Consider the following 16008-nt stretch of genomic DNA (forward strand, 5'->3'; position numbering starts at 1 on the left):
ATAATTTAAACCTGACACTTGTGGAAATACTCTAACTAGTTTCTCCCCCTCTTTTTTTAAGCTTTCCAGAAATATCTGGAAGTCTTCTGCATTATTTGCTTTTGTGTAGACAAGCTGCATGTTTTTAGATCTTTCACGGTTCCCATTTATTTCATGCCTTACAGCTTGTGTTGTTTTGTTCTGAGCTTTTTGTCTTCAATTTCTGTCTACCCTGTCATGAGCCTGAACCCTGTTTTGCGGCTGTACTCATCATGCTGTGTCTGAGGAGGAGAATGGTGCTCCCGCCTTCTGCCCTGGGGAGTGACAACACACATCCAGTTTAAGCTTGAACCTTCGTAGACTTTCTTGCCTGCACTTTAGTTTGTTCTCATGTACCCCTCAGGGATTCTTCAGCTTTCGGCATTGCCTGCGATCACATTTTAAGTTGTCTATGGAACGTGTTTCATACTCATTTTTTAGTATAAAGATGAGTTGAAGGTTGGTAACAGCAGATAGGGCGGTGCAAGCAGATACCCTCCAAAAGGATGCTGCTTGAAGTTTTGGTTGGTAGGTGATAACAAATAACATATCCAGAAATTCAAGAGATCTTTTTGCCGTTCATATTTATTCTCTAGGAGCCTCAAAGTTCAATGAAATGAATGGAAATTGGTCTAAAACCTGCAGGTTGTTTAAATTTCCTTGCAATCATATGATGGAACACTAGTGTGTAGCATTCAGAAAATTAAAATGCCAGGTCAAGTTTAAATTTTTTGAACTGAAACATGAAAAGCAGCCTAGAAAAAAAGCACTTTTGTTATTTAAATGCAAGTTCACTCAAAATGTTTTTTTTTTCTGTATGAAGCACTCCATTAGTCAGATCAGTTGCAATATTTTAGTTGTCTTTTCTTATGAGTTCTTTTGTTTTTTTAAACAAACAAACAAACACCCCAACTGTGAGTGCGTGCTCTAGACTTAAAACCATGGATCAGTTAATACTGAAATTATCTTTGTAGATATAAAGTCTAAGAGAGCCCGTAGATTTTGATCTGGAAGATGTCTGAAAGCATTGCATAAAAGCGAAAGTTTAAAAAAGAAATGGGAGACGAGCTTCTGTGAACAGGCAAAATATAAAGTGACAGCTGAAGTGTTCTGGAGAAAGTAGTGTCAGCCAGCAAAACAGATGGCGCTCGTTGTGTCAACAAATAAAACTTCTGGCTGACTTGAAACACCAGCGTTTTTTAAAACTTGATTTGTGTGTCTGTACATTTAAGGCTGCATCCCTGCAGATCTGATGCAAGATAGGCAACGTTTTGGCTCTGTAGTAGTAGGTCTTATCACTTGGAGAGAGAACAGTTTCTGCACATTGTGCCATTAATTTCAGTAGTTAGAAGAGGCTGAGCTAAAAAAGTGAAGTTACTGAACAGAAAATTAGTTCTGTTTTACCTCAAACCAGGACATTCAGGACCAACCCCCCCAGAAAAGGGCTGCTTGGGGGGAGGCGGTAGGTGGTGCTTCTTGCTGAAATAATTTGAAACTTATGACCTCCTCAACAGAATTAAGGCTTGGGTTTTGGCCAGTAGTTGCTGCCCTGCTGATGGTACTTTTTGTGTTGTTTCTTCCAAGAACAAGTGTCCCAGTGTCCACACAGCGGTCACAGTTTCTTCTAGTTGCCTGAGTATTTTACCCTGATAATACTGGTGGTCTTTTTTTTTGGTGGTGCTTCCTGGCAAGAAGCTGTTGGGTCCCATCACTTGGACAGTGGTTACATTTCTGTCAGGGTAAGAGAGTGATATCTGAATACACTGCACGGTGTCATCTTGAGGTGAGAGGGAGAGTTAATTTCACACACAAAATGATGCTGCGGTGTTAGTGCCGTACATGATGGCACTTGTCTCTGGAGCGACTTGAGCGTCTCCTGGAATTTGCCACTGATCTCGGCACCTGTTTGACAGGAAACCCCTGCCTGGTTCTGTCTCATCCTTACCCATGCACCTGTTAGAAAAACTTGTGAAATTCTTAAAAAGAGAGATCATAAACTGCAACCATCATAAACTACTGGGCCATGTTATGCACTTGAAACAGACTGTAGGTGGAAGCTGTTGAACTATGTTCTACCCTATTTTTATTTTTATTTTTTCTTAATGCCCCGTGCACAATTCATTTAGATGAGGACACAAAGTTTTGCTAACTTTTGCACAGTTCTAAAGCCACAGTTTCCAGCCCTTGCGAGGCAAGAGAATCGATTGGAAAACATACTTGGAGGCAGAAGGCAGGAGAGTTGTGAGTTCACGTTTGGGCCGTGCCAATGTGCTCTTTGCTGCAGTGCAACGTCTCCGTGTCCCAGCACCTAGCCTGTAAATCAGGAATGGATTTTGCAGGCGGGTTTGTACGTTAGAGGGTATGCTGCATTCTGATGTCGTTTGAGTCCTGTGCTCAGCCCTACCTGAACACACAACTAATGGTGAGGAAGAACGAATGGGTCAGTGGGGAAGACAAGGCAGTGCGCATCCTGTGGTGAGGTGAAAGCGTTTCCCTGGCTTTTGCGGGTGTGCCACCACAGACATTGTAAGGAACGAAGAAGCAATTAGCGTTGATTTACTTGGGTTTTGGAAATAAGAGCTATGAGCGGTTGCTGTTTTAAGAAGAAGATGACAGAGCCTTTCAGCACGGTTGCAGACCTCAGCGTAGTTCTGGCTGTGGTGCATCTCTGCCAGGTACAAGTGCTGACAGGACTCTGCTGTCCTGGCTGGGGTGGCTGCTGCCAGAGCTGGGGCATAGGAACGCTGTTTGGCACAGCCTGTGCTTTCAGCTATGCTGGAAATCGTGTTAGCGTATGGAGGAAGGTGCAGCTTTGCCTCCATGGTCGTGCTTATTGAGCACAGCTTAAAATTGTCGCATTCTTTCTGGTTTTGGGGGTTTCTTTTTGGTTTTTTTTTTTTTTTTTAAACTACCATGCACTGCATATTTGGTTTTATCCACAGGAAAAGGTGACCAACTATGTATCTGAATAGCAGCATCTAAGCTATTAATTGCAAGTTCCAGTTATGCAGGGACAGCCCTGATAAGTCACCAGTAACACAATTTGACAGGTACAGCTTGAAGCTCTCCAGGGAAGAGCTTTGCTGCAGGTACTGACAAAATTACTCTGAGCACAGCCTCCTCTGGAGAGAGCCGAGCTGGGCAGTACCCAAAAACAAGCAAGCAGGTGAGCCATCTCCCTTTTTTCCCTGCCACCCGACCCGGCTTCCGGTAATTACCGCGGCAGTCATTCATGTTACTGCGCTGTCAATGTACAATAACGGTGCTATTGTTTCAAGTGGAATAGCACCTCAGGTCCCCGGTGCTATTTGCAATTATGACTTCCTCCCAGTGACTCTTCAGTCATGAGATGTAGTTCAGGATTGACGGTTGTCTATAAGGAAGCTGGAGAAAATTGCATTTACCCGATTGGATGCAATCCAGATTTGCAAAGTACTTTCTTTTCTTACGGTGCTTCCTTAGTCTGTGTAGTTTTAAAACATGCGGTCCAGCATATGTGGAGAGCGATGCTCAATGATTTGCCATGCCTGATGTCTCCGAGTTAAAGCACGAGGTTGAAAGTGTCAACATAGCCGGGGAAAGAAGGAATAGATCAGTGAGCGTGAACAAACAGGAATAACTGAAAATGAGTAATGAATTCAGTAGAAGTGCTGTGGCAGGTAATCATAGCTAAATGGGAGTTTTGGCAGAGAGTTTCAAAACAATTATTTATGCAACGGTTTAGACTGCATTTTAGGAGAGGGAGGTTATTCCTCTTTTTTGGAGGACCTTTGCCTTAAGTCATGGTGGAAATACATAGTCTGGGACTCTTTTATCAAACTGGGTTTCCTGTCCCTTTTCGAGAGCAGAAATCAGGAGCTGGCAGTGGATAGCTCATCTTTTTTTGGAATACATTTGATTTTGTCCACATGCTTTTGTGGAAATATTTTTCAGTCATTAACAGGATAACCCAGACGTGCCAAAATGTTTGAAGCTCAGCCTCTTTGCTGAAATAGTACTGGAAAGACTTGTATGAATTGAGCCAAGGAAAGAGCAGCTGTCTGACAAGCCGTATGAAGGGGGACACCAGCAATCAAAGTTAAATATACTGGTGGTCTCTCCTCAGTCCTTTCTCTTCTGGATTCAGAATTACTGCTGTTTTTTCTCCTGATGAATCTGACAAATTTTAGCATAGCCTTCTAAATCTTTTCTGGTCAGATTCCAGTTCAGCAAGATGTAAGCAAGTGTTTTAAATGGATGAGTTATTGTGCCTGTAATGTTATTAACCTCCTCAAGACAAGATACACAAGATTAAGTATTCTGAGGAATACTTGCATCCACTGGATATGTCCACATAAGGATATCATGTAGAGAGAACACTCATGAGGAAAAAGATTATTATGAGCACTCAAGGAGAAAAATCTGAAATCACAAGCTTTCTTTTAAAACAGTTATGGGGGAAAGAGCAAAATCGGTTGTACCACTAAGGGAAATCCTCATCATCTAGATGTTGAAGACTCTATAGAATTTTAATTTTCTCACTTGAAATTTTTTTATTCTGGTTTGGATGATTATTTCCTCTTCTTCTATATCCATGAAAGTGCAGTGCTATGGAATCAGGTGTTTTCTTTTGCCTCCCCATCTGTTCACTAGAAATACACATTGCAATGGTCAGAGAATCATAGAATCATAGAATGGTTTAGGTTGGAAAGGACCTTGAAGATCATCAAGTTCCCCCCCCCCTGCCATAGACAGGGACACCTCCCACTAGACCAGGTTGCCCAAGGCCACGTCCGGCCTGGCCTTGAACACCTCCAGGGATGGGGCCTCAACAACCTCTCTGGGCAACCTGTACCAGCGCCTTACAACCCTCAAAGTGAAAAACTTCCTCCTAATGTTTAATCTAAACCTGCCCTCTTCCAGTTTAAAGCCATTCCTCCTCGTCCTGTCACTACATGCCCTAGTAAAAAGGGCAGAGAATGAGCTTAGAAATTCCAAAATGCTTGAGTTGTCTTAGGACTAAGTTAATGTGTCCAACTATTGTGATTTTTTTTTTTTTACTTACAGCAGAGAGATTGCTTACTGTGATTTAAAATGCTTTTTAGCATTAGCTTTATACCTGCATGTGGAACAAGACCGTTGAGATCTCTCATACAGATGCCATCACTCTATACCATCTGTTATGATGCATATAATAAATTAGTTACCACTCGTACAGTTAAAAAAACTATTGTGAAATACCTTCTTCTATTGTATAATGCTCCTTTTCACATGCCCAGTATACTTTAAGCCTTAATGGCTTCTTGCATGTAACTAAATTGTGACAAGTTTTATGCTTCTGCCCTGAAAGAGAGCAAGGAATGCACGAAAGAGTAGTCTGAAAAATATAGAAGAGGAGCATGTATGGTTTTGCACATGAGGATCTGTTTCATTTCAACAGTATTTTTTTTTTAATCAGAGTTATATGTGGTCTGATTTGTGTCAGCCATAGCGTTGGAAATGCTTTCAATATGCAAGAGTTCTCAAAGAGCTGGTAGACCTCAGGTTTAACACTTTCCCCATGTGTACATTTGCCCCTTTCAGTGAGTAACCACTGAAGAGCAGATAACGTTTCCTAGCCTGCTTTCTGTTAGGGACTAGACTATTTTCTTACAAATTTATGGCAAGGGTTATGCCAGTTTCATCAGTGACTTGTTAAAGTCAAGTTTTCTTGCTCTTCCACTTATTCTCCAAAATATTTTACTGAATGGACAAAGTCTGTTGCATTGCAGCACTTCCAAGTGGAAAAGAATTGTTTCTGTAGTCAGCTCTTTCTCCTCTGCTTCTAGCTTTTGCAGTCCTTCTGTTTGCTGTAGATTATTTTGGAGCAGGGGAGGGATGTTCTTTTGGAGCGTACAAGAATAAAGTCTGGCTACAAGTGAAAGCATGAAGATGAGATGGAGAAGCTTTTCAGAACAAAGACCTGCACATGCTTCTCCTTGTTTCTCAGAAACCTGTGAAAGTTGTGAGACTTGCTGGTTATGGAATCAGAGATTGAGAGGCAGGGCATGCGTGTCTGAAGCTTGGTGTGGGTAATGAGATGTTGCTACCTTAAAACATGATGAGTTGCAGGTGAGTTGGACTGAGGAAGATCCTGGAATACTTCAGACTGGAACATTTAAAGTTGTAAGAGCCTATTGGATGGGAAAGCATTGAGGTTTTTTTTTTTTTTCTCTTTGTTTATGGCTTGTAGGTTTCTTTGCAGTTTCTTTTTCTCTCTGAAAATAGCACATACCTTGGGGTTTTTGTTGGTTTCTTTGGGGGAGGGGGGCAGGCATGCAGTTGGGTTTGGAAGGTTATAGAGTGACCCCAATTCACCTTGCCATACAATCCTTTTCACAGTGACACGGTAAAAATGATAGGCTTCTTGCTTTGTTTCACCACCACCACCACCACTTTTATCTGGATTTTTGAGAAGCTTTCTCTGTTTCATCCGCGTTTACTCTGACTCATTTCTGCAGAGTCTACCAGTTTATGCAGGCAGGTTGGTTCAGAAAGCGCATATACATGCAGACACATGCTGCTCTATAATTATAGCCTGCCTGCCTGCAGTAGCAGAATATGATGAATGGCAAATTGAAAAGCAGAACTTCGCTGCAGAAGGGCTGTGGGGACCTGCGAGGGGTTTAAGTAGCAGTATTGATCAGGTGTAGGGCATCTTTAACCACAGGAGACAACACTAAAGCAATTGGCCTCTCTCTTTGTGTTGTTCCCATTCTTCTAGGGGCTGTGATTGTCTTTAACACTGTCTTTTTATCTCCTCTATGTCCTCCTCATCGATGAGATGTGTTGGATATGTATTCTTTTTTTCTCTCTGCCCTAAAATCACCTCTACCAGATCATAGAATCATAGAATGGTTTAGGTTGGAAAGGACCTTGAAGATCATAGAGTTCCAACCCCTCTGCCATGGGCAGGGACACCTCCCACTAGACCAGGTTGCCCAAGGCCACATCCAGCCTGGCCAGATCTAAAGGCTGATTTCCTTTTGTGACCCATGTTGATCACTTGTGGTCTGTATTTACACTGTGGGTGCTCTGCTGACATACTATGGCTGTGCTCTCAGGGGACAGTGTCACACGTCAATTCGTGGTACTGCTCTCCTTCATGATATTCAGAGATCCTCCAAAACGGATCCAAGCTGTGCCTCAGCATCACCAAAAAACAAGTCGGTCCTGCACTCGGTCCTGGCTGACCCCGAGTTCATTTAACATGTATCTGGAGGCAGAGCGTAGGGCAGGTTGGGCAGTGGGCTAAGACCGGTGTTACACTTTGCTGAGCTGTACTTTTTTTCTATGGAAACGGGATGTTTAAGAATTCAGCCAGACTACATACAGTTAAGGCAACTCTGGAGCCAACGCTGGGGCTGGGAAGCGGTTGTCTGCAGAGAAATGCTTAACAAGTACAAACTCATGTGGTTAAGATGGGGATGAGCAGCTGGAGCACATGGGTCCTGTTGCCAGCTCTGCCGCTGGCTGCTCTTCAGCCAACAGCCCGTGGAGTGAGCCGCAGGCCTGCCCCTGCCGCGCCACGCGCTCGGCGTGCAAAGTTGCTCATCTTTTTCCTTCCTAAAAAGAACTTGCCTTAAGCCGTTCATAGAAGAGACTGTATGAAAAAAAAAAATTCTGAGCGTTCATCTATTTATCAAATGACTTTTGTGAATTAAACGGACTTCACCGATGCACAGCCAGACATGTCAGCGAACTCAACTCCACAGCTGCAGAACATATAATGCCTCCCGTTGCTGAAAGGGATATTTCCTGTTCAGACTGCACATTTTGAAGGGAGCCAGTCTGGTGGGATGTTAGCGCTTCCTATGCTATAAATAGACCAGCTGAGTATCACTTTCAGTCTCCAAGGAACACATTTCTAATTTCTTGAGGGAAGTAACAGTATCTCTGGAAGCATTCTCAGGGAGTTTTATAGTGGCTGATGATGTCTCCTCACGCTGGAGATTTGACTTGCTTGCTAATGAATGATCGTGCTTGTTGCCGCACGTAGACATTTAGAGAGGGCTGTTAAGACCTTCAGAGGCACCATGCTGCAACTAAGGTCAAAGAAGTCCTTGCTGCCTTAGATTGCTAGATGGGCAGAAAAAGGAAAGCAAGGAACAAGGTGGCAGACCGTAGGCTGAACCTTAAATGGACAGCAAGATTGTGAGGAGGGGAACTACCAGTTTATTCATAGATTTCCTTCCATGTGGGAAGGAAAGATGATTCAGCAAATAGGGGTTCCCTGGGGACAGAGGTCTGGAGGTGACCTCTCAAGAGGTGCATGCCTCTCCCTCATCGTGCAGCTTACACGTGCTGCATCCTCCCTGTTTCTGAGCCCCGCTGCCACTGTGAGGCAGAGGCTGGTACAGGAAGTCCAGGTAATGGAATATGCTGGCTCTGTTCCTCATTTTCACAAGCTTTAAATAAAATTAAATAATCTTTTGTGTTCAGCGTTTTGTTCGTCTGATTGTATGAGCTGAGAAGCTGCACGTGTAAATGAAAATAACACAGCTGGGAATTTGGTTGACATTGGGCTTGAATGAGAATGCTTCCTGGTGTTGTTCTTAAGTACTGGGAAAATGAAATCCCAGCCCTTCATCCCACTCAGGTTTAGAGATAAAACCATAAGGAAAGCAGGCAGCTAATACGCGTTTGTTATTGTGCCTCTGCCTTGTGTGAGGGTTCGAGGACCTTGTCAGTAACAATAAAGAGAAGGTTTTGGGGAAAGACCATCCCACAGTTTGAAATGGCAAGTCCTGTGCACTAAAAGAAGTTTCTCCTCTATGGCATGTGCTGTCAGGGTGCTGCAGAGCATCTGACCATACAGTGCCTGCTGAGCCATGCATTTGATTTTAAAATTAAACACTATTTGGGACTGGAAAGAGGACAAATGAGTGGATGCCATGACAGAATTCAGCTGTTCTTGGAGCATCTAGAAGAAGCTGACATTTTGGGGCTGATACTGTTAAGTTTTGAGTATTAAGGAGACTTAGAGACCATCTGAGAGGAGATGCGTAACTATAGAACAAGAAGTGGGTACTACAGCAGTGTGACTCTAGAAGGTAGCAGAGCACTGGGCTTCAGGGACTTAATTATTTATGTCTGGCATACCAGGCATATTGTTTTTTTCCAGTTATTAACTGCTCAGTTGAAGAAAATGCATCTGCTGTGGTGGCCAGTGTATGTGCAAGTAAAAGGCATTGAAAAAATTCTTCGCGCTCTGATTTATTTGTTCCCAAACTTTGATCCATAGATAAACAATAGCCTACAAGGTAGTTTTAAGTCATATGCAGCTGGTCTTCAGAGCAGTGCTGCACAGTAAATCATGTAGTATTTTATTACAAAGGGTTTAAAGGTTAAAGGCTTTTGAGGGTGAGCAGCAGTGTGCCGAGCACTGCTGCTCGGGTGGAAGGAGTGAAAAGCTGAACGAGTTGGAGGAGACCAGGGAGGTCGAGGAGTCCCCTTTCATCCCCGAGAACAGGTTACAGTTCCTGTATCCTGAAGCAAATGACTTAATTTGCTAAATTACTTAGTGTTTCTGCTGCAACAGGATTTCCCAGCCAAGTTACTCTGTCTCGTTCTGCTTTTTCACTGCTTGCTAAAGGTACTTGATTGTGCAGAGGCACATAGGCATGTAATCCGTTCTCCTGGGAAGATCCATTTTCCCCTCACTGCTAGACTACAGCTATTTTCCATCCATTTTGCTTTCTAAAAGCTACTCTCTTCTCTCTCCTTCATCAGTTACCTCACTAACATCCTACAATTTTCTCTCTTTTTTTTTTTATATTTTTTTTTTCATTAGGCGAGACAAGTGTTTGGGCATTAAGCTTTAACAGCATCATTCAGCACGGGTAGAAAACACAGTGATGAGGGAGAGAATTAACCACCACACTAAAAGGATTAATGTTTTGGTTTGATCGTTTTGCATCCCACCATTGCATTTCCACTAACAACAGGTTTCTGTCTTTGACTTATATGCTTCAACTCTTCATTAAGGTTTTGCCACACACTGTCATAATCACTAACAACTGCTTGGGTTTGAAGGTAATTGTGTTTATTTTCTGGTTCATGCTTCAGGAAAAATTAAAACTTGATGCTGAGAGGGAAAAACTAGAGAGGCTTCAGGAGCTTTACTCCGAGCAGAAGACGCAGCTTGATAATTGCCCTGAGTCCATGAGGGAACAATTACAGCAGCAGCTGAAGAGGGTCAGTAGCAAGTTTCAAGATTGCAATAACTTTTTTTTTTTAATTGATTTTTTTTTTTAGAGTTAAGTATAACGTATTCTGTTTCAAGTATCCAGTGTCTGAATATATTTGCAACTTATAATTGTTAATAGTCACGAGGGTTATGTTTTTGTGTGGAATGCTTGTGATAGATGATGTGCATGGTGGCAAAGGAGTAGAGTGCAAATGGGTGGGTTAGAAATCAGTTTGTGTTGAATGCTTTTAAAGCTTTGGGCTGCTTGCCTGTAATGAGCACTTTAGGCCTGCTGGGTGGTGTGGAAGCTGTTGGAATGTTTAGATGGAGCATTGCTCTTTACCTGTGTGAGCAAAGACAGGAATTGAACTTCGGTCAGTGGGATCAGCCATTTTAGCATTATTTTCCTGTCGCTGTCGTTTGATCCTGTTGTGGTCTCCTCCTCTGCAATGCTGTAAATGGCTGTCTCAGTGAAGCAGTGGATAACTTCTTTTTTTTTTTTTTTCCAGCACATAGCTGTTAGTCTGAACTGTGCTTTGAAAAATTCAATTTTAAGATTATACCTCTTATTTTAATAGCTTTATTTGTTCCTACATTTTATGCAGTTGCACATTGGTATAATAACCTTTGCATGACGTCTGATTACAACTTGATTTTATTTTGCATTATTTGTAACCAAAAGAGCTACATTATTGTCTGTGAAGGTACAGTTATTTTCTGTGGAAAGATTTTAGTATTTATTAATGCTAAGAGGGTTAGCACATATAGGTAGCTTCGGGGGCCGGGGGGGGATAATTTTTCAAAGCACCAGTATAGCAAGCTTAAGAGGCCATCTCAAAGTTTCTTTCCTGGCTTGAGTGTTTATATCAAGAATAAGGTCTGTACTCGCAGTGAACAAGAAAGGGGTTTTTTAGTTTATAGGAAATATTCTTTAGATTTTGGTTTATTTGCAGAATTCTATTTTGTTTTTTCAAGGAGCAAAAAGTAAAAAAGTCCAGCTTTGGAAATAACAATGTTAAATTCTTCTGTAGTAAACGAGAAGTTTGCTGTTTTTGAGATGTGTAAGGATTTTTGTAAGTAACCTTAAAAAACCCCAAAAATCAGTATTATGTAATCTGTCATACATATTAAAAGGAAAGGAAGCCTTTCCTATGCAGTCATGTACTTGGAGGTATAAATTAATGAGAAGTTGCAGTCTTGTTGCTGTGGGATGGTAGTAAATCCTTTTTCACTCTTGACCACCAAAAGGCTTCTAAAAATCTGTTTCGTTACATTTTTTAATGTTTTTTTGTTCCTTCCAAGTTGTCTTAGTAACGATTTTGGATTTGCAAGTGGGACAAAACTTGAAATGTGCAGTTAATGTCTAGTTAGTCCTGTTACATTATTCCAGGCCAATTTTAGTGAAAGTTAGTTGTGGCTGCTGTTGTTGAAGCAGCAGAAGTTATCACTGAATTAGTGCACAGTATCTCTCGACTGGATATCAAGTGCGAGTGCAGTTACGACATTACTGTAAGTATCGTACCCAAAATATAGAAAATCTCTTCTTCCCCCCCAAATCAGCCCAGCCCAGGATTAACAAGCAGGCACATCTTCAACTAGATCAGGTTGCTCAGAGCCGCGTCCAACCTGAGCTTGAACATGTCCAGGGATGGGGCTTCTACCACCTCTCTGGGCAACCTGTTCCAGTGTTTCACCACCCTCGCTGTAAAAAATTTCTTCCTTATATTTAGTCTAAATCTGATATCTTTTAGTTAAAACCATTACTCCATGTCCTATCACAACAGGCCCTACTAAAAAGGCTCATTGCAGGGGGGTTGGAGTAGATGACCTTTAGAGGTCCCATCCAACCCAAACTACTCTATGATTCTATTTGATGAAATACCTGAGTCTGCGGCACGTTATGTTGTGCTACTTTCGTACCAGCACAGTAGGTGGGAAGGTGACAAACTTCCCTTACTGCCTCCTCTCTGGGACTTCAGTAATTTTGTCATTTGTGTCCAGAGGAGTGGGCAGCCAATTTCACTGTAGCAGCTGCCCGCAGGGTGGGGATGGAGTTTGGGTTGGGGTTGGCAGTGGGCAGCTGGCATGCTCTGTATGGAATACTGAAGGGTTGCAGCTTCCCGCCGTCCGTAATGAATATACGCTGTTCCTGTGGGGCAGCGAGGACACTTCATCAGAGACTGGTGAAACCTGGGGGCTTGTGGAAGGCACTGACGGAAAGCATAGTTCTTCCTGATGGCTTATTTAAAGTTAATTAGCAGGCTTCATCCTTCACTGTTAGTATGAAAGTGCCAAAGCTTGTTTGTTCTCACCTGCCTGTATAAAGGTGTGCATACAAGGAGAATGAGAGTAGGTGCCTGGATTCCTGCAGAGATGTGAAAAGACACTGTCCAGTGCCAGGAAATGCCTTACTCTTCAGATAAAATTCTCCTAACTTTTGCAGATGTTGTGGGCCTATGGCGCTGCCACCGCATCCTGAAGTGAGGGCCAGGTTCTCTCCCATCAAATTTTCTCCGGTGCCATTACAGAAGTAATGGAGATGCCGAAGAAATTTACGGTTTGGAAGTGCAATACAGAAACATTGTGTCGGTTGTTTGTTAATAGATCATAAGTTACAATATTTTTGATGCCAATGGTTTTAATAAAAGGGAGGGAGTTTAAATGCTACTTGGTTCGGGAAGCCATTGCCTACATCAAGAACAACTATCTTCCTACAAATCTTACGCTGCCGAGTAGGATCCTTGTGAAGGTCATGGCAAGGACTCTGTGGGCACATCTTGGAGCCAGACCTCGTGCCCTTGTCGCTGTGCCCTGCTCCTGCAGGCTGCCCAGGGTCTCGGTCCCCATGGGCCTGCCTGGCTGGTGACCTTGCTGCAGTATGCTTGCAACCCCTGGTAATGCTCAGCTGCTGCCACTCACCCTTTGGAGGTTGTTTTTTTTTTAATTTGAAAATGGACTTGGCTTCAAATTAGGGATGTGGGGTTTTTTTTCCCCTGGTGGACACAGTGGTACAGAATGTGATGAAGTTCTTGTTCCATAGTGCTTCTCAAAGGATATAGCGTTTCATGAGCTGAACTGGCTTTCAGTTGCCTTTTTGGCTATTAGTTGACTTCTATAAAGTCTGTCTCTTCTTCTGCCTCAGTAGCAATCAATTTGGCATGAAATAGCCTGAACTTACTGACTTCCATGGCCCAAGCAAAGTCTTTCTGTTTGTTTTGAATGCTGAAGAGGGCTGACTGGTTTGAGTGAAGCATTTTTGTATTGTAGGTAACCGCTTTCTTGTAATTTTTAGCACACATCTTTGCTTTTGATCTCTTTTCTATCTTCTACAAGTGGAAGGCGCATCTTTGGAGAATAATGGGAAGATGTTGGTGTTTTGTATAGTAACTTGGATGCTTTAGCTTCTGCATCCCATGTCTTTCGCTGGCACGTTGGAAGCTGGTTTTGAATGCCTTTATACAGACCTATCTGCGTATCTCAGTCAGTAACTTTTGCCTTAGGTCGAAATAAGAAAAAGAATAAGTTTGCATTTCTCTAAAATGATAAATTGCTTACAGGATATAGGTTTTCTTACGTACAATGTGCCTATTTTAGAGAGCCTTACCATTTAATAATACTGTGATTATTAAAAACACCTTTTTCTTCAGAAGTTTGGAATTTGTAAGTACGGATTTGTGTTGTGAATACACAGAAGTTGCAGAAGAAATATTAGCATTCAGTTCTTGTGCTGAAAAACACCGTAAGTTTTATCTGGTCATCCCTAAGCAGAAGGCAAGTGTGTTCTTATTTCTTGGGTCTTTTCTGTAGCATTCAACCAATTTTTCCTGACAAAACCTGGCAATGGTCTAGGAGAATGCATAAAAGTGGGCTGATACCTTTTCTGAAGGAATGGACCTACTGGCTAGGGTGGATGACTGGAGTCCTTAATTGTGTGTTTGCACAGGGAGCAACCGCCAGCTCCAATTTAGTGGTCTACCATCAGCATCTGGCTGAGCAACTTGCATGGTTCACCATCGCTGCTGAAGCGATGGCAGTGTGCTGATGGCACACAGCTCCACGGACCTTTTGTTTTACCTCACTGTACATCTGTTGAGAAAAACAGTCCTGGTACCTGGGCTAGACCTCTACAAATTCTGACTGCAGCTCTGACTCCTTAGTTTGAGTGTGCATTCCCATAATTAGTTAATTCAGTGTGCAATCCTCTGGTGTTTCTGGGATACTTTCTGTCCTCTCTGGTTGGTAAGCGGATGCTCTCCCAGTTTGGCAGGTGACAACCTCACCAAATGGGTTCGGGCTTTGGTGGTGTCACAGCAGAGGGATCTGACTAGCCAGGGAGCCCTCGGCGCCAGGAGGCTCCCGCTTGCTCTGAATGCTGCAAAACAGCTCCCTCGCCATGCAGGTGCTTCGGCTTTCTCAGCAGTGGACACACAGTAGGAGCGATGGAAAAGCAACATCAAAATAATGATTAGCCCTATTTGTTCTCTTATTATGACAGTAGGTCATTAAAAGCATTGAGCTCTGGTTTGGATATGTTGTATGAGATAGGTAAATACCATTTGAGACTGATTTGTGTGTGTGTGTTTGTAAGTATCTGTATTCTGGTGTTGGTGAGAGCATGATTTTTTTTTTCTATTTTGTTTTGTTTTGTTTTTTTCCTTAAGGATGCTGATCTGCTGGACATAGAAAGCAAACACTTTGAAGATTTGGAATTTCAGCAGCTTGAACACGAAAGCAGGTTAGATGAAGAGAAAGAAAATCTGACACAACAGCTCCTGCGTGAAGTAGCTGAATATCAGCGTAGCATTGTCAGCAGAAAGGTAAAAGCACTAACACTCGATTCATTTGTTCTTTGTCTTCGAGCACAAAGGGGATGAAATGGATCTACAACCTGCCCATCGGTAAGAAATAATGCAAAACTTTCCTCTTTGAAAAAGCTTTTGTAGCAGAGCAAAGAGGATGGCCCAGTAACATCCCACACAGGTCAAATCATGCACTTCTCCAAAAGCAAATAAATAGATAAAATTCCATGCCCTGTTTGTGTATTTGCATATGAAAATTAAGCTCTAATTTGCTACAAAGAGTACCAAAGTGTTTTTCTTTTCTTCTTTAACAAAGGAGATTTGTACACCATGGACAAAACTACAGTTACTTTATGCTCATGATTGATGTTGATGTTAAATGATTTTGTTAAAATAATAATAGAACACCAAAATGAGAATATACCTTAATTTTTAAAATCAGTTGTAAAGGTCCTATCTCAACCAATTAAATACCAGTTTTTCAGAGATCAGAGGTTGCATCTCTAAACCAGTTCTGTTTGGTATATGGAAGCTAGTTACCACATCATCAAAGAATATGCGTAATTGTTCTTTTGTTTTGTCTCTTGAATAAATGGTCTCTTTACTGTGTCTAAATCTTATTTAATTATCTCCTTCAGAGCAGTGAGCTGTCTTGTAAAAACTTGTTTTCCTACTGCTTCACTCATATGAATGAGTGAACTCTCATGAATAAAATCGTTGCTGCAAGTTGTCTTGTGCTTTGAAAGTAAAACATGTAAATTGTGATTATTTTCTTTTTATATTAGGAAAAGATTTCTGCTCTCAAAAAACAAGCCAATCACATTGTCCAACAAGCACAAAGAGAACAAGATCATTTTGTAAAAGAGAAAAACAACTTAATAATGATGCTGCAAAGGGTAAGCATTCATTGTCTTTCAAATATTTTTAGTGTGTAACAATAAAAAAGCATTGCACAGAATAAAAGAACATAGAGCAAGAGAAAAG

At 42.0% G+C, this 16008-nt stretch overlaps 1 protein-coding gene across 1 annotated transcript in view; it reads left to right on the forward strand.

Annotated features, from left to right (window-relative positions):
• The window catches only part of PHLDB2 (pleckstrin homology-like domain, family B, member 2), a 60392-nt gene that overhangs the window by 18648 nt on the left and 25736 nt on the right, over positions 1 to 16008 (forward strand). The window contains exons 6-8 of the mRNA XM_009888492.1: positions 10105 to 10233; positions 14887 to 15042; positions 15810 to 15920. Of these exons, the coding sequence (XP_009886794.1) occupies positions 10105 to 10233; positions 14887 to 15042; positions 15810 to 15920 (396 nt within the window). The remainder of the gene's footprint in view (positions 1 to 10104; positions 10234 to 14886; positions 15043 to 15809; positions 15921 to 16008) is intronic.

The sequence above is a fragment of the Charadrius vociferus genome, unplaced genomic scaffold (assembly GCF_000708025.1).
Source record: "Charadrius vociferus isolate BGI_N301 unplaced genomic scaffold, ASM70802v2 scaffold487, whole genome shotgun sequence".
NCBI classification, from domain to species: domain Eukaryota; kingdom Metazoa; phylum Chordata; class Aves; order Charadriiformes; family Charadriidae; genus Charadrius; species Charadrius vociferus.